At 38.5% G+C, this 15,106-nt stretch overlaps 1 protein-coding gene across 1 annotated transcript in view; it reads right to left on the bottom strand.

Annotated features, from left to right (window-relative positions):
• The window catches only part of Stk33 (serine/threonine kinase 33), a 174,586-nt gene that overhangs the window by 34,731 nt on the left and 124,749 nt on the right, over positions 1 to 15,106 (bottom strand). The window contains exons 10-11 of the mRNA XM_059269110.1: positions 11,721 to 11,833; positions 11,029 to 11,114 (exon numbers count right to left, since the gene is read on the bottom strand). Of these exons, the coding sequence (XP_059125093.1) occupies positions 11,029 to 11,114; positions 11,721 to 11,833 (199 nt within the window). The remainder of the gene's footprint in view (positions 1 to 11,028; positions 11,115 to 11,720; positions 11,834 to 15,106) is intronic.

The following is a 15,106-nucleotide window of genomic DNA, read 5'->3' as shown; positions in this document are numbered from 1 at the left end:
TCACGTTTCTACCCTCTTTGAAGAATTTGTGACTTTTTCAGAATAAATATATCACTTTTAGGTGACACATTTTTGGGAGTTCCTACATAGTCCATCATGCTCATAGTCCATCCCAGTTCCTACTAGGTACCTACAAAGATCTAGAGCCTCTCTTAGTCAGATCCCTGACTAAGAATGCAGCAACTCTTACTCATGCCAGGCAATTTTCAATGGAAGATGCTAAGCATTGAGACTTAGAAGTCATTCTTTATCACAGGACATGCAGCCTATCCTGATAGGGAAAACAAATGAAATGCTGCACCTGCAAGTCACCTCTAAGATGCCTTAGCAAGATGAGCCTGTCTACACATGACTATGCCCAAACAAACGATAGTCACAGTGGAGTTCATATGTGATATGCATAATGTGACAGCAGTTTATTATAGCACTCTTTGCTTTGCAAAGTCCTGATAAGCATATATTTAGTTATCATGATTTAACTAACAACATCAGTCCCTCAAGAACACGGCTCAAACTTCACACACCACGCTATATTAAACATTATTATAAAAATTGCAAATCTCACTGCTGGCTTTGCAGCCCACACCAAACAGGTGCCCATTATGATCAATGACCAGCTGGGTCACTTCTTTCAAAGTGTATTGTTTCCTAGATACTAAGTATCTGATGGTCTGTTCATCCATGGTCTCCTTCTCTCCAAGGAATTAGTCAACAAAGATAAAAGCGCAGCAAAGACAAGAAAATGTTGATACTAGTAAAATTTGAATCAAACAGAGTGGAATAACAGAAGAAATAGTTTGTAATGGGGACCCTGACACTCCCTCATTTGCATACAGTCAAAGGAAGTAGTATAGGCAAATTTGACAAGTGAAAGGGTGTACCAGAAAGGATGGAAATACTGCTGAGGAAGGATGCCTGCAAAGAACTCTCAGAGGTGTCTCATGACATAGAAGGCACAATAATACAATGCTGGAAGCAGATCAAAATGGGCAAACAGTGGGCAAGTTTGCTGGACACAACACTGACCCTCATTCCATAAAGTCACTGCTAGGGCAAGAAGGTAGGACTACAAAAACCAATCTTGGTAAATGTTTACCAACAGCAACAACACCACCAATCTTTCTGCCTTCCTATTTCTGACATTCTATAATGTGCTACATGAACATTGCCCTAAGTTTATTTCACCTTTACGTATGTCTGCAATGAGCAGAGAGTTTTCATATTTAGGGTTTTAACAGAGACGTTTGGACATAGATTTTTCTTAATTATTAAAATCTATTTTGCAGAGTATCACCCTGTGCTGTCATTTTACATTCTTGCATTATCATGTAGAGTAAGGATTGCCTATGTTATCTTAAGCCTGTATCTCTAGCAAGCTTTAAGTGTCCACCTATGGGATCACCTATAAGCCTACCCAAGAGCTCAGTAGCTAACACTGTGTGGTGAGAATGCCATTGTACTCAAAGAAATTGCCCTATTTCTCAATCCAAAGGGATTGTGAAGAAGAGAAAGGGATCTAAAATAGAATCATCACAAACACTCCACCACTTGGAAGTTAACTCTTGGCTTACTGTACTCACCTGTGCTAGCAAGCTTAGACTCTGCTACACTGGAAAGTGGAGTCCATGCAGTCCATGCAGTCCATGTCTAAAACCCACTCACTGGCTACCCACTTCCTGCTTGTTAGCATTTGAAGGAGAAATTGCATCTGATACTTGGACTAACCAGTAAGTAATGGCCTATAGCTATGAGCCTTTCAGTCTAACAAATTATAAATGAACTAACCAACTAAAGAAACAAACAAAAATGGGCTAGAACTGCCAGCAACCACTAGATGACATGTCACCTCAGCACAAGGACGCTAGCCTTGAAACTCCCTTTGCTGGCTGAATCTAGGTCAGATACTGAACTCTTCACTTCCAAGGTAGCAGTGACCATTTGATAACTGGAGGCTGCCCCAAGTAGAGGCCTTTTTGGTTAGAGCATTTCCACTTCATAGCCAACAGGTAGTTCAGGCTAATATGTTTTAGTATGGGAAAATTAGGCAGGGGTGTGTACTCACAGAGAAGCAAGAGTCAAATGCTAAGACTTTGAGTCTTTGCCTTAGTGGATAGCCCCACAAATGGAGACTTAGTGATATTTTCTCATCTAATGACGTCTGACTTTCCAAGCGTGCCTGTCAATATTCTGTAAATAATACATGCTTAATAAGTGTTTTTCATGAACTAGACATGTGAGGGAGGGTAAGACCCCAGAAAATAAAACTGGCAGAGCTGAAGAACACTCTGGAACTTTAGCTTATCATCAGCCTCTACTTTTGAAAACAGCTAGGACATTTCCATTGGTGATGTCACTAGGAATAAATTTTTCAACAAAAAATGGAACACTTTACTAAAAATATATAAAAGGATACTCAACTTTGCAAAATAATAAAGCCCAATCCAAAAACTGAAGTGCTGATTTTTATACAGCAATGTGAATGAATTAAAATGTGGTAACCTGCATTCATGAGGGTATAGTCAAATTGCTGTGGGATAGTCTGTATGTCAAATGTGTTGCTCTGATTGGTCAATAAATAAAACACTGATTGGCCAGTAGCCAGACAGGAAGTATAGGCAGGACTAACAGAGAGGAGAATTGAGAGAACAGGAAGGTGGAGGGAGACACTGCCAGCCGCCGCCATGACAAGCAGCATGTGAAGATGCCGGTAAGCCATGAGCCACGTGGCAAGGTATAGATTTATAGAAATGGATTGATTTAAGATGTAAGAACTAGATAGCTAGAAGCCTGAGCCATTAGGCCAAACAGTTTAAATAATATAAGCATCTGTGTGTTTATTATATAAGTGGGCTGTCGGAATGCCGGGGCTTGGCGGGACCCGGGGAGAAAACTCTCCAGCTACATCAAATTCTATTTCTTTCTTTAAAGATTTATTTTTGGTGTGTGTGTGTGTGTGTGTGTTCAGGTTTCCAGGGCCCAGCAGGAAACTTCCAGGGTACTGGAGTTCTGGGGGCTAGAGTTACAGGTGGCTGTGAGTTGCCCAATGTGGGGGCTGTATGAGCACTCTTAACTGCTGAGTCTTCTCTCCAGACCCAAGGAGTCATATTTACCTCCTTCCTATAGCAGGTAAATTATTGATAGCCTATCAAAATGTGTAACATATAGTCTCTCTGGCCAGCGATTCCAACATTCAGAATTTATTTTATGGATATGCGAACATAATGCACAAATCTATATTTACAAGAACATTTGTTGAGCCAATGATTTTAACAGGAAAGACCTAAAACAATTCACATATTTAATATATATAGGGAGAATTTTACAAAATAATAGAACATCCATATTTTGAGATACAACATTGTACTTTTTCTTAAGAGAATCTCCCCAATATATACTAAGTGAAAAAGAACAGTTTACAGACTATGAACCTATTTGTGTAATGTGAGAGGGAAGAGGGTAGAATGTTAGTTTTCCTGTTTTGTTCACTATTTAAACCATTTACCATGGACAATCCCATGGATTCCATAGAACTAATTAGCAACGTAAGCAGCAGGAAGAAGCATATGTAAACTGTAGAGAGCCGCACAACCACTAAATGATCAATCATCCTGATGGCCTGGATGGAAACAGGGGCCACTAAGGTAAGCAGCAGTGTGCTGCTTCTTGTTGAAAACAGTCAGCCTATTGATTTCTCACAAGTGTAGCAGCAAATGAGTGGATGAGGCCAGTGTTGGTACTCCTAGCCTTCAGGAGGTAGGAGCCTGGGAAATTACTGTATTACAGAGGTGCATCTCCAACTGCCAGCTGAGAGTTTCTAGTTAAGAGGTAAAACTGAGCCTTCAAACTCAATATACTTCAAACCAACACTCTTCAGACTGGGGTGTGCACACACCTGGCTGTACAGAAGGCTTTCCAAGGGACGTGTGGGCAGAGATGGCTTGAGGAATCAGTTTCAGGACCCTTGATCTGCTCGAGCAAGGATTTGTAATAATCCTCTTCATGCTTTTCCCCTTAAGTCAGTTTCTTCCACTTCACAAGAAAAAGAAGGCATAGTTCTCACCATTTTCATTATTACTTTATATGTATGTATATATATATATGTATATATATATATACCTATACACTTTATATAGGTATATATAAAGTAATGTATTATAACTATATATTTACATATAAATATTTTTACATGTATATTATATATATATAAACTAATACTTTATATGTATATTTAATCCCTGAAGTACCAAGGACAGTTCAAGGTTTCTGTGTTGGTGTTCAGGAAGCAAATGAACCTAACAGCTTGGTGGGAAATCTTTTAGAAGTGGGATGCTTTATGTCTTTGCTTCCAACAAAAAATGAAGAAAGACCTAATTAAATTCTTAGAAGGTAAAGCATTCAGAATCATTTTTGTGATTTATTTTATTATATGATTCTAAATACCTCTCACTGGGCTTTGGGTGCACTGGAACAGCATTTATATCCTTGTTGCTCAAAATGCATTTTTATCATTAATCCAGCCAAAGATTGACTTTCATTTATTCACTCATTTATAATGTAATGCATTTCTACTGTACAAGTGGAAAATGGATACTAAATTGCATCCATCTACTTGATTTTCCTCTATCATGTCTTCCTGAGGGGACTGTCATTTCCTTGATATTTTGTTTATATTTTAATGATACCTATGTGTATTCAAAGTAGAATTTTTCTTTAGCTGTTTTAACTTGATAAAATGAGCATCAGGCCTTAGATTTTTTTTTCATTCAAAATGACATTGCCAAGACCATTGTATATCCTATCATGGGTAATTATAAACCTTGATTCCTACATTACAACACCTGTGGAAAGTACTTCATGATGCAGCAAAGATCTAAATGTGAGGCTAAAACCAGAAAAGCTTCTGGAAGAAATATAGAAGATTGTCTTCATGATCTCGGGGCGGGGGCTAGAAAATTACTGGGTAGAACACAAAGACTATTAACTATACAAGAAAAAAATAATACATGGAATTTTTACCAATATTATAATTATTCACCAAAGACGGCAGTAAGAAGTGGAAGAGATACATAATAGACAAGGGGGAAATTATATACACATATATGCATCTGTGTGTGTGCTTACATATAGATGACAAAGGGTTCATAGTCGGAATACACATAGAACTACAAATCTGTAAGAAAAATACTTTTCGTTAAAGATTTATTTATTTTATTTTATGTATAACTGTTTGCCTACTTGTAGGTATGTGTACCACATGCATATAATGCCCTAGGAAGCCAGAAGAGGGTGTTATATCCCCTGGAACTTGAGTTACAGAGGGATGTGAGCCACCATATGGATGCATACACACAGCACACAGATATTCATGCAGGAAAAACACTCATACAAATAAAATAAATAAATTTCTTAATAGTTTCTCTATTTTGCTTATCCTTTAAAAGATTGCCCTTGCCAGGCTCTGTTCTGCTTTGCATCCTTAGCTCGTTCCCACTCATTTCCAATTATTTTATCTTGGTTTACTCTGTTAGGCTTTTTTCCTCTGAAATTTTAAGTTCAGGAAATCAGAATGAATTACCTACACACATGTATGGAATAGTCAAAGAACAAATTTAGTAAAAGATTAAAACAAATGTGTTTCTTATAAGTAGCTAAATTTTTACAATTCAATTCGATATCTTAAAATTGATTTAAATCAATTTGTTTATAATTATCTCTAAATTTGGACATGCTCCTATCATCAGAGTTTATTATTTCAACTGTTACACCCTGTGTCTCCTTTTAATCCTTCAGTACTTTAGACTCCAATATCTATGTAATCTTCTTTTTCAGCTTCGCGAGGGTCCATGTTTTCACTCCCTCCCCAATGCTCCTAATGTTGAGATGACATTCATATTATCTGAACTTTGAATTCTGGATTATTATGAGCATATTTTCTGTTCTTTGGCATTGTTTCTTGTTTTGCTTAAGACATCAATAACCCTTATACAAGGTGTGTAAAGACACCCGTGCATGCAGCTCCTTTTAACATCTCCATCAAGTGTGCTAAGTGTGGGCCTCTGTGCTGGACTCTCTGAGGTCTTGCTTATTTAAAAATACTTTCACTATTTCTTTTCATGTCAATTTGGATGAATATAAAATTTTAGGTTTAAAGTTATTTTTCCCTTGATGAACTTAAAATACTATCCCAGTTATTCTCATTGCATACTACTGCTGACCAGTAGGATGTACGATTCCTCCTTACAAAATCTGCCTGTGTCTTGCTTTAAATCCTTTATTAGACTGTGGAGAACCCACAGGCAGAGACTGGCCTACAGGTCCCCTTCAGTATATAGCAGTTATTCAATAAATATCTGTTTCATTTTTCAGTATGTATCAATAACTGAATACTGACTAAATCTTGTGTCCTAGTTCATGTGCCTCTTCCTAACATAATTTTATTGAAAGTTTCATTAATTAGGGATGCAACAACATATTCATATATGCATGCATATGTATGGACAAGATAATTTAGAATTCAAGAGAAACTGTGTAGTAGAATGGCAGAAGGAATCTAAAATGTTTAGGATGAAAATATATAGGAGGAAAAAAATAGCCCACAATTAGTTAGGTGCCATAACATTTCCATCCTCTTATGGGTGTGTCTATCAAGGCTAACAGTCAAAAGCTAATGGCTAAAACTTGAATAACAATTTGTAAATTAATGAACAAGGGCCCTTTTGCACAATGGGAGAGACTATCTGGGAACTGGCCCTGAACCGTGGTCACCAGTGCCTCTGCAGAGTGTGGCCTCAGAGCAAAGTGCTTCAACTCATGGGCAACGGCTTATAGGAGAGATTGTGTTGTTGATCTTTGCATCCTGACAGTTCCTGAAAATGTAAGGTCAAATGATGCTTGTTAAGATCGGGGTCAATATTTAAATGGATGTTGACTCATTTAAAATAAGCCACCTTAGCAAGTCAGCCTCACACACAATTGCTCTTCACTACAGAGTGAAGGTAAAACTCTTTGATCTGGGATTAAATCCCTTCACAGCTCTCTTTACTTCCCTGGTTTCCTTTCCCATCCATTTCCTTCAGCATCTTATCTGCCCTTCAGATTGAATTTCCTGGCTCCATAACACCTATCCCTCTACTTCTGACCACTTAAAATTCCCTGTGCCTTCTTCCTTGCATTGCAAGTTATGAACAACTTGCTTTCTTTACTAGGTTGTACGTTCCTCATGTCAGAAACCATGCCTTTTATGTATACTACATTTTCATTGTCTAGCAGAGCCTGACATGTGGTGAGTGCTAAGTGGCGAAGAAAGAAAAGAAAGTTTGTAGTAAGGGGCTGACACATAATGACCCATGAGGGTGAACTTTTGTAGGAAAGGGCTTCACAACCATTGACAGACATGGTCCAGTGGGAGAACATTAGAAGAGGCAGAGCGTCAGGACCAGAGGCAGCACAATGAGGCCTTGAAAACAGTCTTCTTTTCAAGAGGAGATGTATTAGGAGAAACACCACCATGTGTAGTGTGACAAGGGCCTGAAGGGACAGACATATCCTTCAGTTCCAAAGAACAAAGGAAGTTTCTGATTCCTCTATTTTCAGGGGGTAGCAGTGTGGACAAGCTTTATGATCTAGGCTAGCCTATAAGTCAAGGGCACAGGGGCAGGACTACGTAGGACCACAGACTTATCCTGTAGCTGCAGGAGGGGGAGACTGCAAGGCCATAGCCCAGTATCCTTGCTTACCAACTCTGCATTCCAGAGACAGAGAGAGAGCCACAGCGGGACTGGGCCGGGTTTCTAGGGGAGGGAGGGGCTGCTAGTCGGTCTGTGATGTAAGGGCATGTACTTAAAAACATGTTGAACGATTTACCCATGTATGAAAAATTCTAGTAAAGCCCAGAACTAGAAGCTATCATTTTATAAGCCACAGAAGAAAAATAATTTTCCTAATATACATTCTCTTTATGCCAGTGGTCTCAAAATATAAGAGGTCAGAAGAAATTCCTCAGAGATGTGTTTAAAAAATGTAAATTCTTAGTGTTAGCCTGTGACCTAGGGACTTGAAGAAAGTGAGAGGTCACCCACGAGGTCTAGTAAGAGGTGCCCCTCTCCTGACCTGATGGTGATAGGAAAGAGGAAGGGGGAGCTGCGGGCAAAAAATAGCGGTGCGTTTTCTTCAAACCTGCCCTGCTGCTTTTCTTCACATCTGCCATTCAGTTTTTGAAGTCATGGAAGTACTTAGTGTTTATTTGAAATTCTGTTCACTTAAATGTATAGATAAAAAAATCTTTTTCTTGGAATACTTTTAAGATATATACTATGCTTCAAAATGCACAATACATAGGTTAAACTAGAGACATTTTTGTCCAATAAAGCTCTTTGAAAAGAAAATGTTACCAAGCATTAGGTATTGAGAAAAGCAGGCTCTGATATGAAGCGGCGAGGCTCTGAGGGAGTCATCTTGCTCGCTTTAGACTATTTCAAACAGAGTACAGGAATTACAGGAAGGGAGACTTCAAGTGTTGGAGAGAGACGAGTCATGCCTTTCAGAAGCTTGTCAAATGCCAGCATTCTAAATTTCATGCACTGAACTTAGGAGAGTCCAATATAGCACACAATATCTGTCACTTTCTATCCATTTGGCAAAGACTTCAGAGAGACAAATGTTAGAGACTTGAAAATGGAGACTTCTGGAAAAATGACCAAAGCCAGAAATAAAGCTGTACTAATTAGAAAACAAATAATTAAATGGCCAAACCCGAATGTTGTGTGATGCTGAAAAGACAAATTTCTAAAGCACGCCATCTGTTTTACAACTTTTTATTTTCCTCTACTACAGATCTACTCCATACTTTTTACAGTGATCTTGCTGCTAGGCCAGAAATAATTACAGCATAGAATCCCAGAAGAGATCAAAATAGTTACAGAAGAGGGCAGATATACTACATTCCTGAGAGAAAGCTATGTTTTAGCCTTAAAGAAAAAGAATTGTTATTCAAAGAAATGGTTCAAAATTGTAAAAAGAAAATTAGGGATTTTAAAAACTGATACCACAATATATTTATGGCATCTAAACTTATCTGGGCCTCTTCTAGATGTTGTAGTGTTAAAAGCATGTTGTGAGGCCTCTTCTGTCTTTCCATGATTCTTAATTTATCTTTTAAGCCTGGTGGTTTTACATGGCATCTATGTACTCATGACTCTCCAGTTTATAATTCCAGTTTCAGACCTATATCTACTTACCTATTTGACACATCTACTTTCCTATCACATGGCATTTTAAACTTACACCTAATTCAGAGCTTTTGACTCACCACCTATGTCCTATAGGGAGAATCTATTTTTCCATAGCTGTCTGCATGTCAATAAATGGAACCACTGTTCAACCAGTTGATGCAAAATCTAGATTTCATTCAGTATTTCTCCCAAGTCTTTATTATTCATGCAATTCATCATCAAATTCTGTGGTTCCCATTTCCTCACCCCTCTGCCGTCTCTCTCTTTTCTTTTTCTCCAGTGCTCAAGATCAAACAACCCCGGGGCTTTGGCATGCTATACAAGTAACCTACTGCTGAGCTATATCCACAGCCCTTTCATTCACACTTCTAAATCCTGTATCTCACATATGTTTTCCTTTGTTTCTGTTGTTACTATCATATCTAAACTGCCACCAGCTCTCAGAAATGATACCTCGCCGGGCGGTGGTGGCGCACGCCTTTAATCCCAGCACTCGGGAGGCAGAGCCAGGCGGATCTCTGTGAGTTCGAGGCCAGCCTGGGCTACCAAGTGAGTTCCAGGAGAGGCGCAAAGCTACACAGAGAAACCCTGTCTCGAAAAACCAAAAAAAAAAAAAAAAAAAAAAAAAAAAGAATATAACTACACAAATAATTTTCATTTCAAATATAATTGTATTTGGGTCCTTGGTATCTAAAACAGTGTCTAGCTAAATATATATTTAAATTTCAGTGAATAATGTCAATAATGAGCTCATATAATGCTAGTAACTTCTAATATCAAGTCTTGGACTTTTCTTATGACCTCTATGGACCTAATGACAGTGAATTGTGCACTCATAAGAAATCATTCATTATTCAGTAATTCACTGTTTACTGAAAATTGTAATAACTAGGATTAGGCTTGCTTGCATATTCCAAAGTGCCCTAAAGATAGAAGAAATTTATTTTCTTGTAAAACAAAAAATTTCTGGAATGAATTGGTGTGGTGACTTTGTGAACTGTAAGCCCTGGTGCCCTGTATTTTATTGTTATTTATCAACCCCAGTTTGTAGTTCTGCTTTGTTGTCCAGCATGGCTACTCAATCACTAGCCATCGCATTCCAAGTCACCAGGAAAGAGGAAAGGCATGAAGAACACCATGCCTACTCCATTTAGGAGAAGACCACACGCTTCCTTCACATCTCATTAGATGTCAATGGTGACTAACACAGAAAACTGGGGAATAAACACACACTTAACTAGATAGCAGTATTTCCAGCTAAAGATTGCCAAAGTTCCAGCTGTGACTGGGTCCTGTTCTAGCGTAGGAATGCAGAGGCCAAAGTGTCTGCACCAAGGTCTGAAGTCTAATGGTGGACAGCAACATGCAAATAAACAGACTAAATATTACAGCCTAGGTAACAAAGCATTTGGAAACATGTTTTCCAAGGCCCCCCCAAGACTCTCTGGACTCAAAGAGCTGAGCGAGCTATAACTGGTTCTAGAGCTTTACATCTGGAACCTGTCCGGACTGCCTCACTCTGCATCGGTTTCATAAGACATTTCTCATTTCTCTTCTCCTGGCCATGAAGCCTCTGTGACAAGAACAAAGATCATTTGAATGTCTATAAATGCATACAAGCAACTGTGGTGACAGTCATAACCATTTGGAACTGCCCATTTCAGAAATGTGTCAAGACTCCCTACTCCTTTTTAACTTGTCAGAAGATGGAACTAATTGACTATTTCAAGACTACAAGACCATGTAAAATGAGTGATGTCAGAAAAAAAGTTTTTTAAAAAAGAGTATCATAACTTACTGTCAACCATTGGTTATCTAGAAGTTCCTTAGCTGTGATTCTGTGAGCAGGATCTACTTTCATAAGTTGTTTCAAAACATTTTTTGCTGCAAATAAAGGGGAGAAAACTTTGAAATCTTATTTCTCATAACCTCAGTTAATGGCACACATCAGCTGCACATGGTGGCACAGGCTGGTAGCCCCAGCTACTTGAGAGGCTGTGACAGGAGGTTGTTCGAGTACACACATTTGAGACAGCTAAAAAATTGAGACAACTCAGAGACTCTACACCCCCCCCAAAACCACTAACAAAAACAAATCAAAACAAAAATTACTCATTTCCCATTTATTTAGGCTATGGTTGCATAACACAAAGGACGCCAAGGATCATCAATACATAAGCCTAAAAAAAATTAGAAGTTGAATAACTTCTGTTGCTGGGTTACCCAGATTAATGATTTCTAGTGAAAGCTGAGCACACAACAGCAAGTTTCCACTTTAATTTTTTAATTGGTATTTTTTTGTTTTCTTTTGTTTCTGGAAGCATGGACCATGAACAATCACAGTGAAGGTATCACTATTTCCACAAGCAAATATCACTTAATTCTAAAGTAGATTGTATGATTAACCAGAGATTTACAAAGGTTTTATTAGTGGCCAATTTCCTTATATTAGTTGTTTGCTTTAGTAAATAACAACAAATCCATACTCACCAGAATCACTTATGGAATCCCAGATTGGATGTTCAAATCGTAGCTCTCCCTTTTTTATTAATTCAAAGAGCTTTTCTTCCGAGCTTGCCAAAAAGGGTGGCTCTCCACACAGTCTAAACAAAGGCAGTCATTTGTTCAAATGTTTTCAACAAAAGATCACTAAAGATTAACTTTCTGCGGGACTTGGAAGCAGGGATGCTTTGCAGGTAAGTAATGGACGGAAGAAGAGAAGGTGCCTCTCTGGCTAGAGAGTGGAAGCCATACGGCCGTCCAGCTCAGTGCTGGTCTCATCTCAGTGCATAGGTCAGTGCACTCAGACCTGCAAATGCCCCAGGCTTCTGCGGGGGGAGACACTAGGATTAAGGGTTACAGTGCAGGAAGGTGTGCAAGGGTTGAGTGCAGAGAGACAGTGGCATGAGCAAAGGGAGGTCGCCACTTAAAATCCATATTGTACACTGGATTATGGGAGCTCATAAAGGGTTATCAAAGACTGTCAACACTCATAAGAGTTTAATGTCCAGGCAAGAGTTTTGTCTGTGGTAAATAATATATCAACTGTTAGTAATGGTAACAATAAAATAAAATAAAACCAAAGAATAACCCTGGGAATTTCTGTAGGTTCTGAGCCAAAGCCGAAAGGGTTTAAAACAGGCACAATTGTATCTTCCACAACAGTACTCAAAGGAAGGTCAGGAGGAAAATCATCAGTGAGAAAGGGCAGACACTGGGTAAACACAAAGCCAACAGCAGTACTGCCCAAGTACCACGGGTAAAGCAAGCATGGTCCTTCCTGCATCTATAACACAAGGACTATTGTGTTGGCTTCTTTTTATCAGAGCTTGGGGCAAGCCAACCAAGCTGAGTCATTAGCTGATCCAGGCCAGAACTATAACAGTATACTTCGGAGTTGAGTTCGGTGCCTCAGGTACATTCTCAGTAAATGTTAACATAGTCATCAACAACAACCCCAACATCTAAAGACAACCAGCAGGTATGTCTAGGGAGACCCAGGCAGAAGGTGACACTGCAAAGTCAGCTTGGCATATCAATTCCTCAACTCTCAGGCATAGACCTTCCATCTTTACTAAAAACAAAATGGCATTATTCCATTATACTTGCCAAGGTGCAGTCTGTTCTCAGTATAATAAAGCCTAAGTCTTTCACATTTTATATTTTTACTGACTTTCTTCAGTAATATTTTCTACGTTTTATTTTAAAAATCCAATTGTGAACATTTTCTGACCAAGCTAAAATTTGGTATTTTATGACAATGACAATGAAAATGAAGGAACCAGCAGTCAAGGACACAGTCTGGAGCAGAGAGCTTCTCCTGCAAGAGCTTCTTGTTAGGGGATCAGGATTTGTCAAGCTGTCCTACAAATTCTTACTTTAATACTTTTTATTTCTCAAGCTCATTCTGACACTTCTTTCTTCTTCCTTGGTTTACTATTGCTTAGTTTTAAAATGGAATTTTAAAAGCCATAGAACACAGAAAGGAAATAACCAGAAAAATGGCTGTATGGACACTTACTATCTATTATAACAAGTCCAGGCCAGCTAAGGCCCAGCTCATTGAGCCTGTTATCAAGCAGTGATATGCACGGCCCCCAATCTCTTAGCAGCCTCTGCAAGCGACTATAGCTTAAGGGCTACATTTTAAATTTTCCACTTTTTTCTGTCCTTTGCAATTTTATTTACGCAAAATGTATCTAATGGTTGGTCAATCAGCAGCATATGGAACTTTATGACAGCAATTTCCTAGCACGTCCAGAAAAAGGAATCCAAGACGTGAAAAATGCCTCTTAAAGCTTCCTGTTGTTTTCCGCTGCGTTCATAGGAATCAGGACAGCCGAGGATAGGAACCATAGAGAGCATTTATTTATGTTAATTTCACCTTCAGAAAGTATGTTATCATTGTTCAATTAAGTAGAAAGGAATCTGAGTTAACTGATAAACAAGGAAGTAGCCCTCATGGAGAAGGTACTGTGCTCAGGGTGAAGAGAATTATTTCTAGTGGCACAAGGCTCAAACAGATTAATGGGTAGGCACTGGTGAGCTAAGTGAGAATCTTCTGTGAAGAAAGGAAGATGCCATTACAATGATGTGCAACCACACTCTGGAGCAGAAACATTCAAATTAGATACTTAAGAAAAAGGAAAAAAATGAAAGGTATGTAATACACTTGCTTTCCTTAACAGCAAAATTCAAAGAGTAGCAAACACCATATGGGTTGTGTAGATGATTCATTATGCAGATTAATATGGACTTTTGAAGACAGTCTTAAGAGTATAAAAGATTTATTTAAATAGTTACATGTTAATTAAAGACTAAGCTCAGGATTTCTGCCCCATGATTCTAATCGGCACAAAGCTTTATGAATCCATTCATACTTTACGCTGTCTAAGCAATGACGCATGTGGACCAACCCAGTTACAGCCGCAGTCACATCATCTGGCTTCTGCTGCCTGTGTATCCCATTTCACACAACTGTGAAGATGGAACTACAGTGATGTTAGTATTTAGACACGATACGGAAGAGGTAGTGCACAGCAAAATCTCCAACATGACCATAAAACTAATGTTCCATTGACATTAAAGTATTCAGAGTCACCCAAAGACACAACAATGGTCACTAACTTTTCAGAACACCTCTTAAAAATTCACTTAATTCAATTTAACAAGTGAATTGAGTACTGAATATGGGCTGACTGTTGTATCAGATGCCAGGGATGCAAAGATGAATAATTTGAACTGTCTTTCACAGAACTTAAAACAAAGAAAATAGATATGATAAATAGAATATTGTAATATTACCATGTAATTTGGTTTTTAAAAGTATTATTATTCACTGGGAGGTTGAGGTGCACACCTTTAGTCCCAGCACTTGGGAGGCAGAGGCAGGTGGATCTCCGTGAGTTCAAGGCCAGCCTGGTCTACAAAGTGAGTTCCAGGACAGCCAGGGCTGTTACACAAAAAAAAAAACCCTGTCTCAAAAAACCAAAAGAAAAAAAAAGTGTTATTGTTCATACATCACAGTGAGTGCTATCAAAGGTACACATGTACAAACAAAACTTACTGCTTAAATATTTCTATATTAGTACTGTTATTGTCATATTGAGACAGTCTCATGTGGCCTGGAGCAGATTATGTAGCCAAGGGTGACCTTTAAGATCTGATCCCCTGCCTCCATTTCCCTAGTGCTAAAGCTGTAGGCATATGCAGTGGTATATGCAGTGCTGGGTATCAAACCAGCAACTCTTGTGTGCTGGGCAGGCATTTTACCAACTAACATCCCAGCCATATTGTTTTTATTTGAGTGTTATATTTTGTATGATTTTTTTTAAAATGATGCCTTAAATCTTGTTAAATGAAGAAAAAGTTTATAC

Source organism: Peromyscus eremicus, chromosome 1, assembly GCF_949786415.1.
Source record: "Peromyscus eremicus chromosome 1, PerEre_H2_v1, whole genome shotgun sequence".
Lineage (NCBI taxonomy): Eukaryota > Metazoa > Chordata > Mammalia > Rodentia > Cricetidae > Peromyscus > Peromyscus eremicus.
This window is presented reverse-complemented; position numbering and strand designations above follow the sequence as displayed.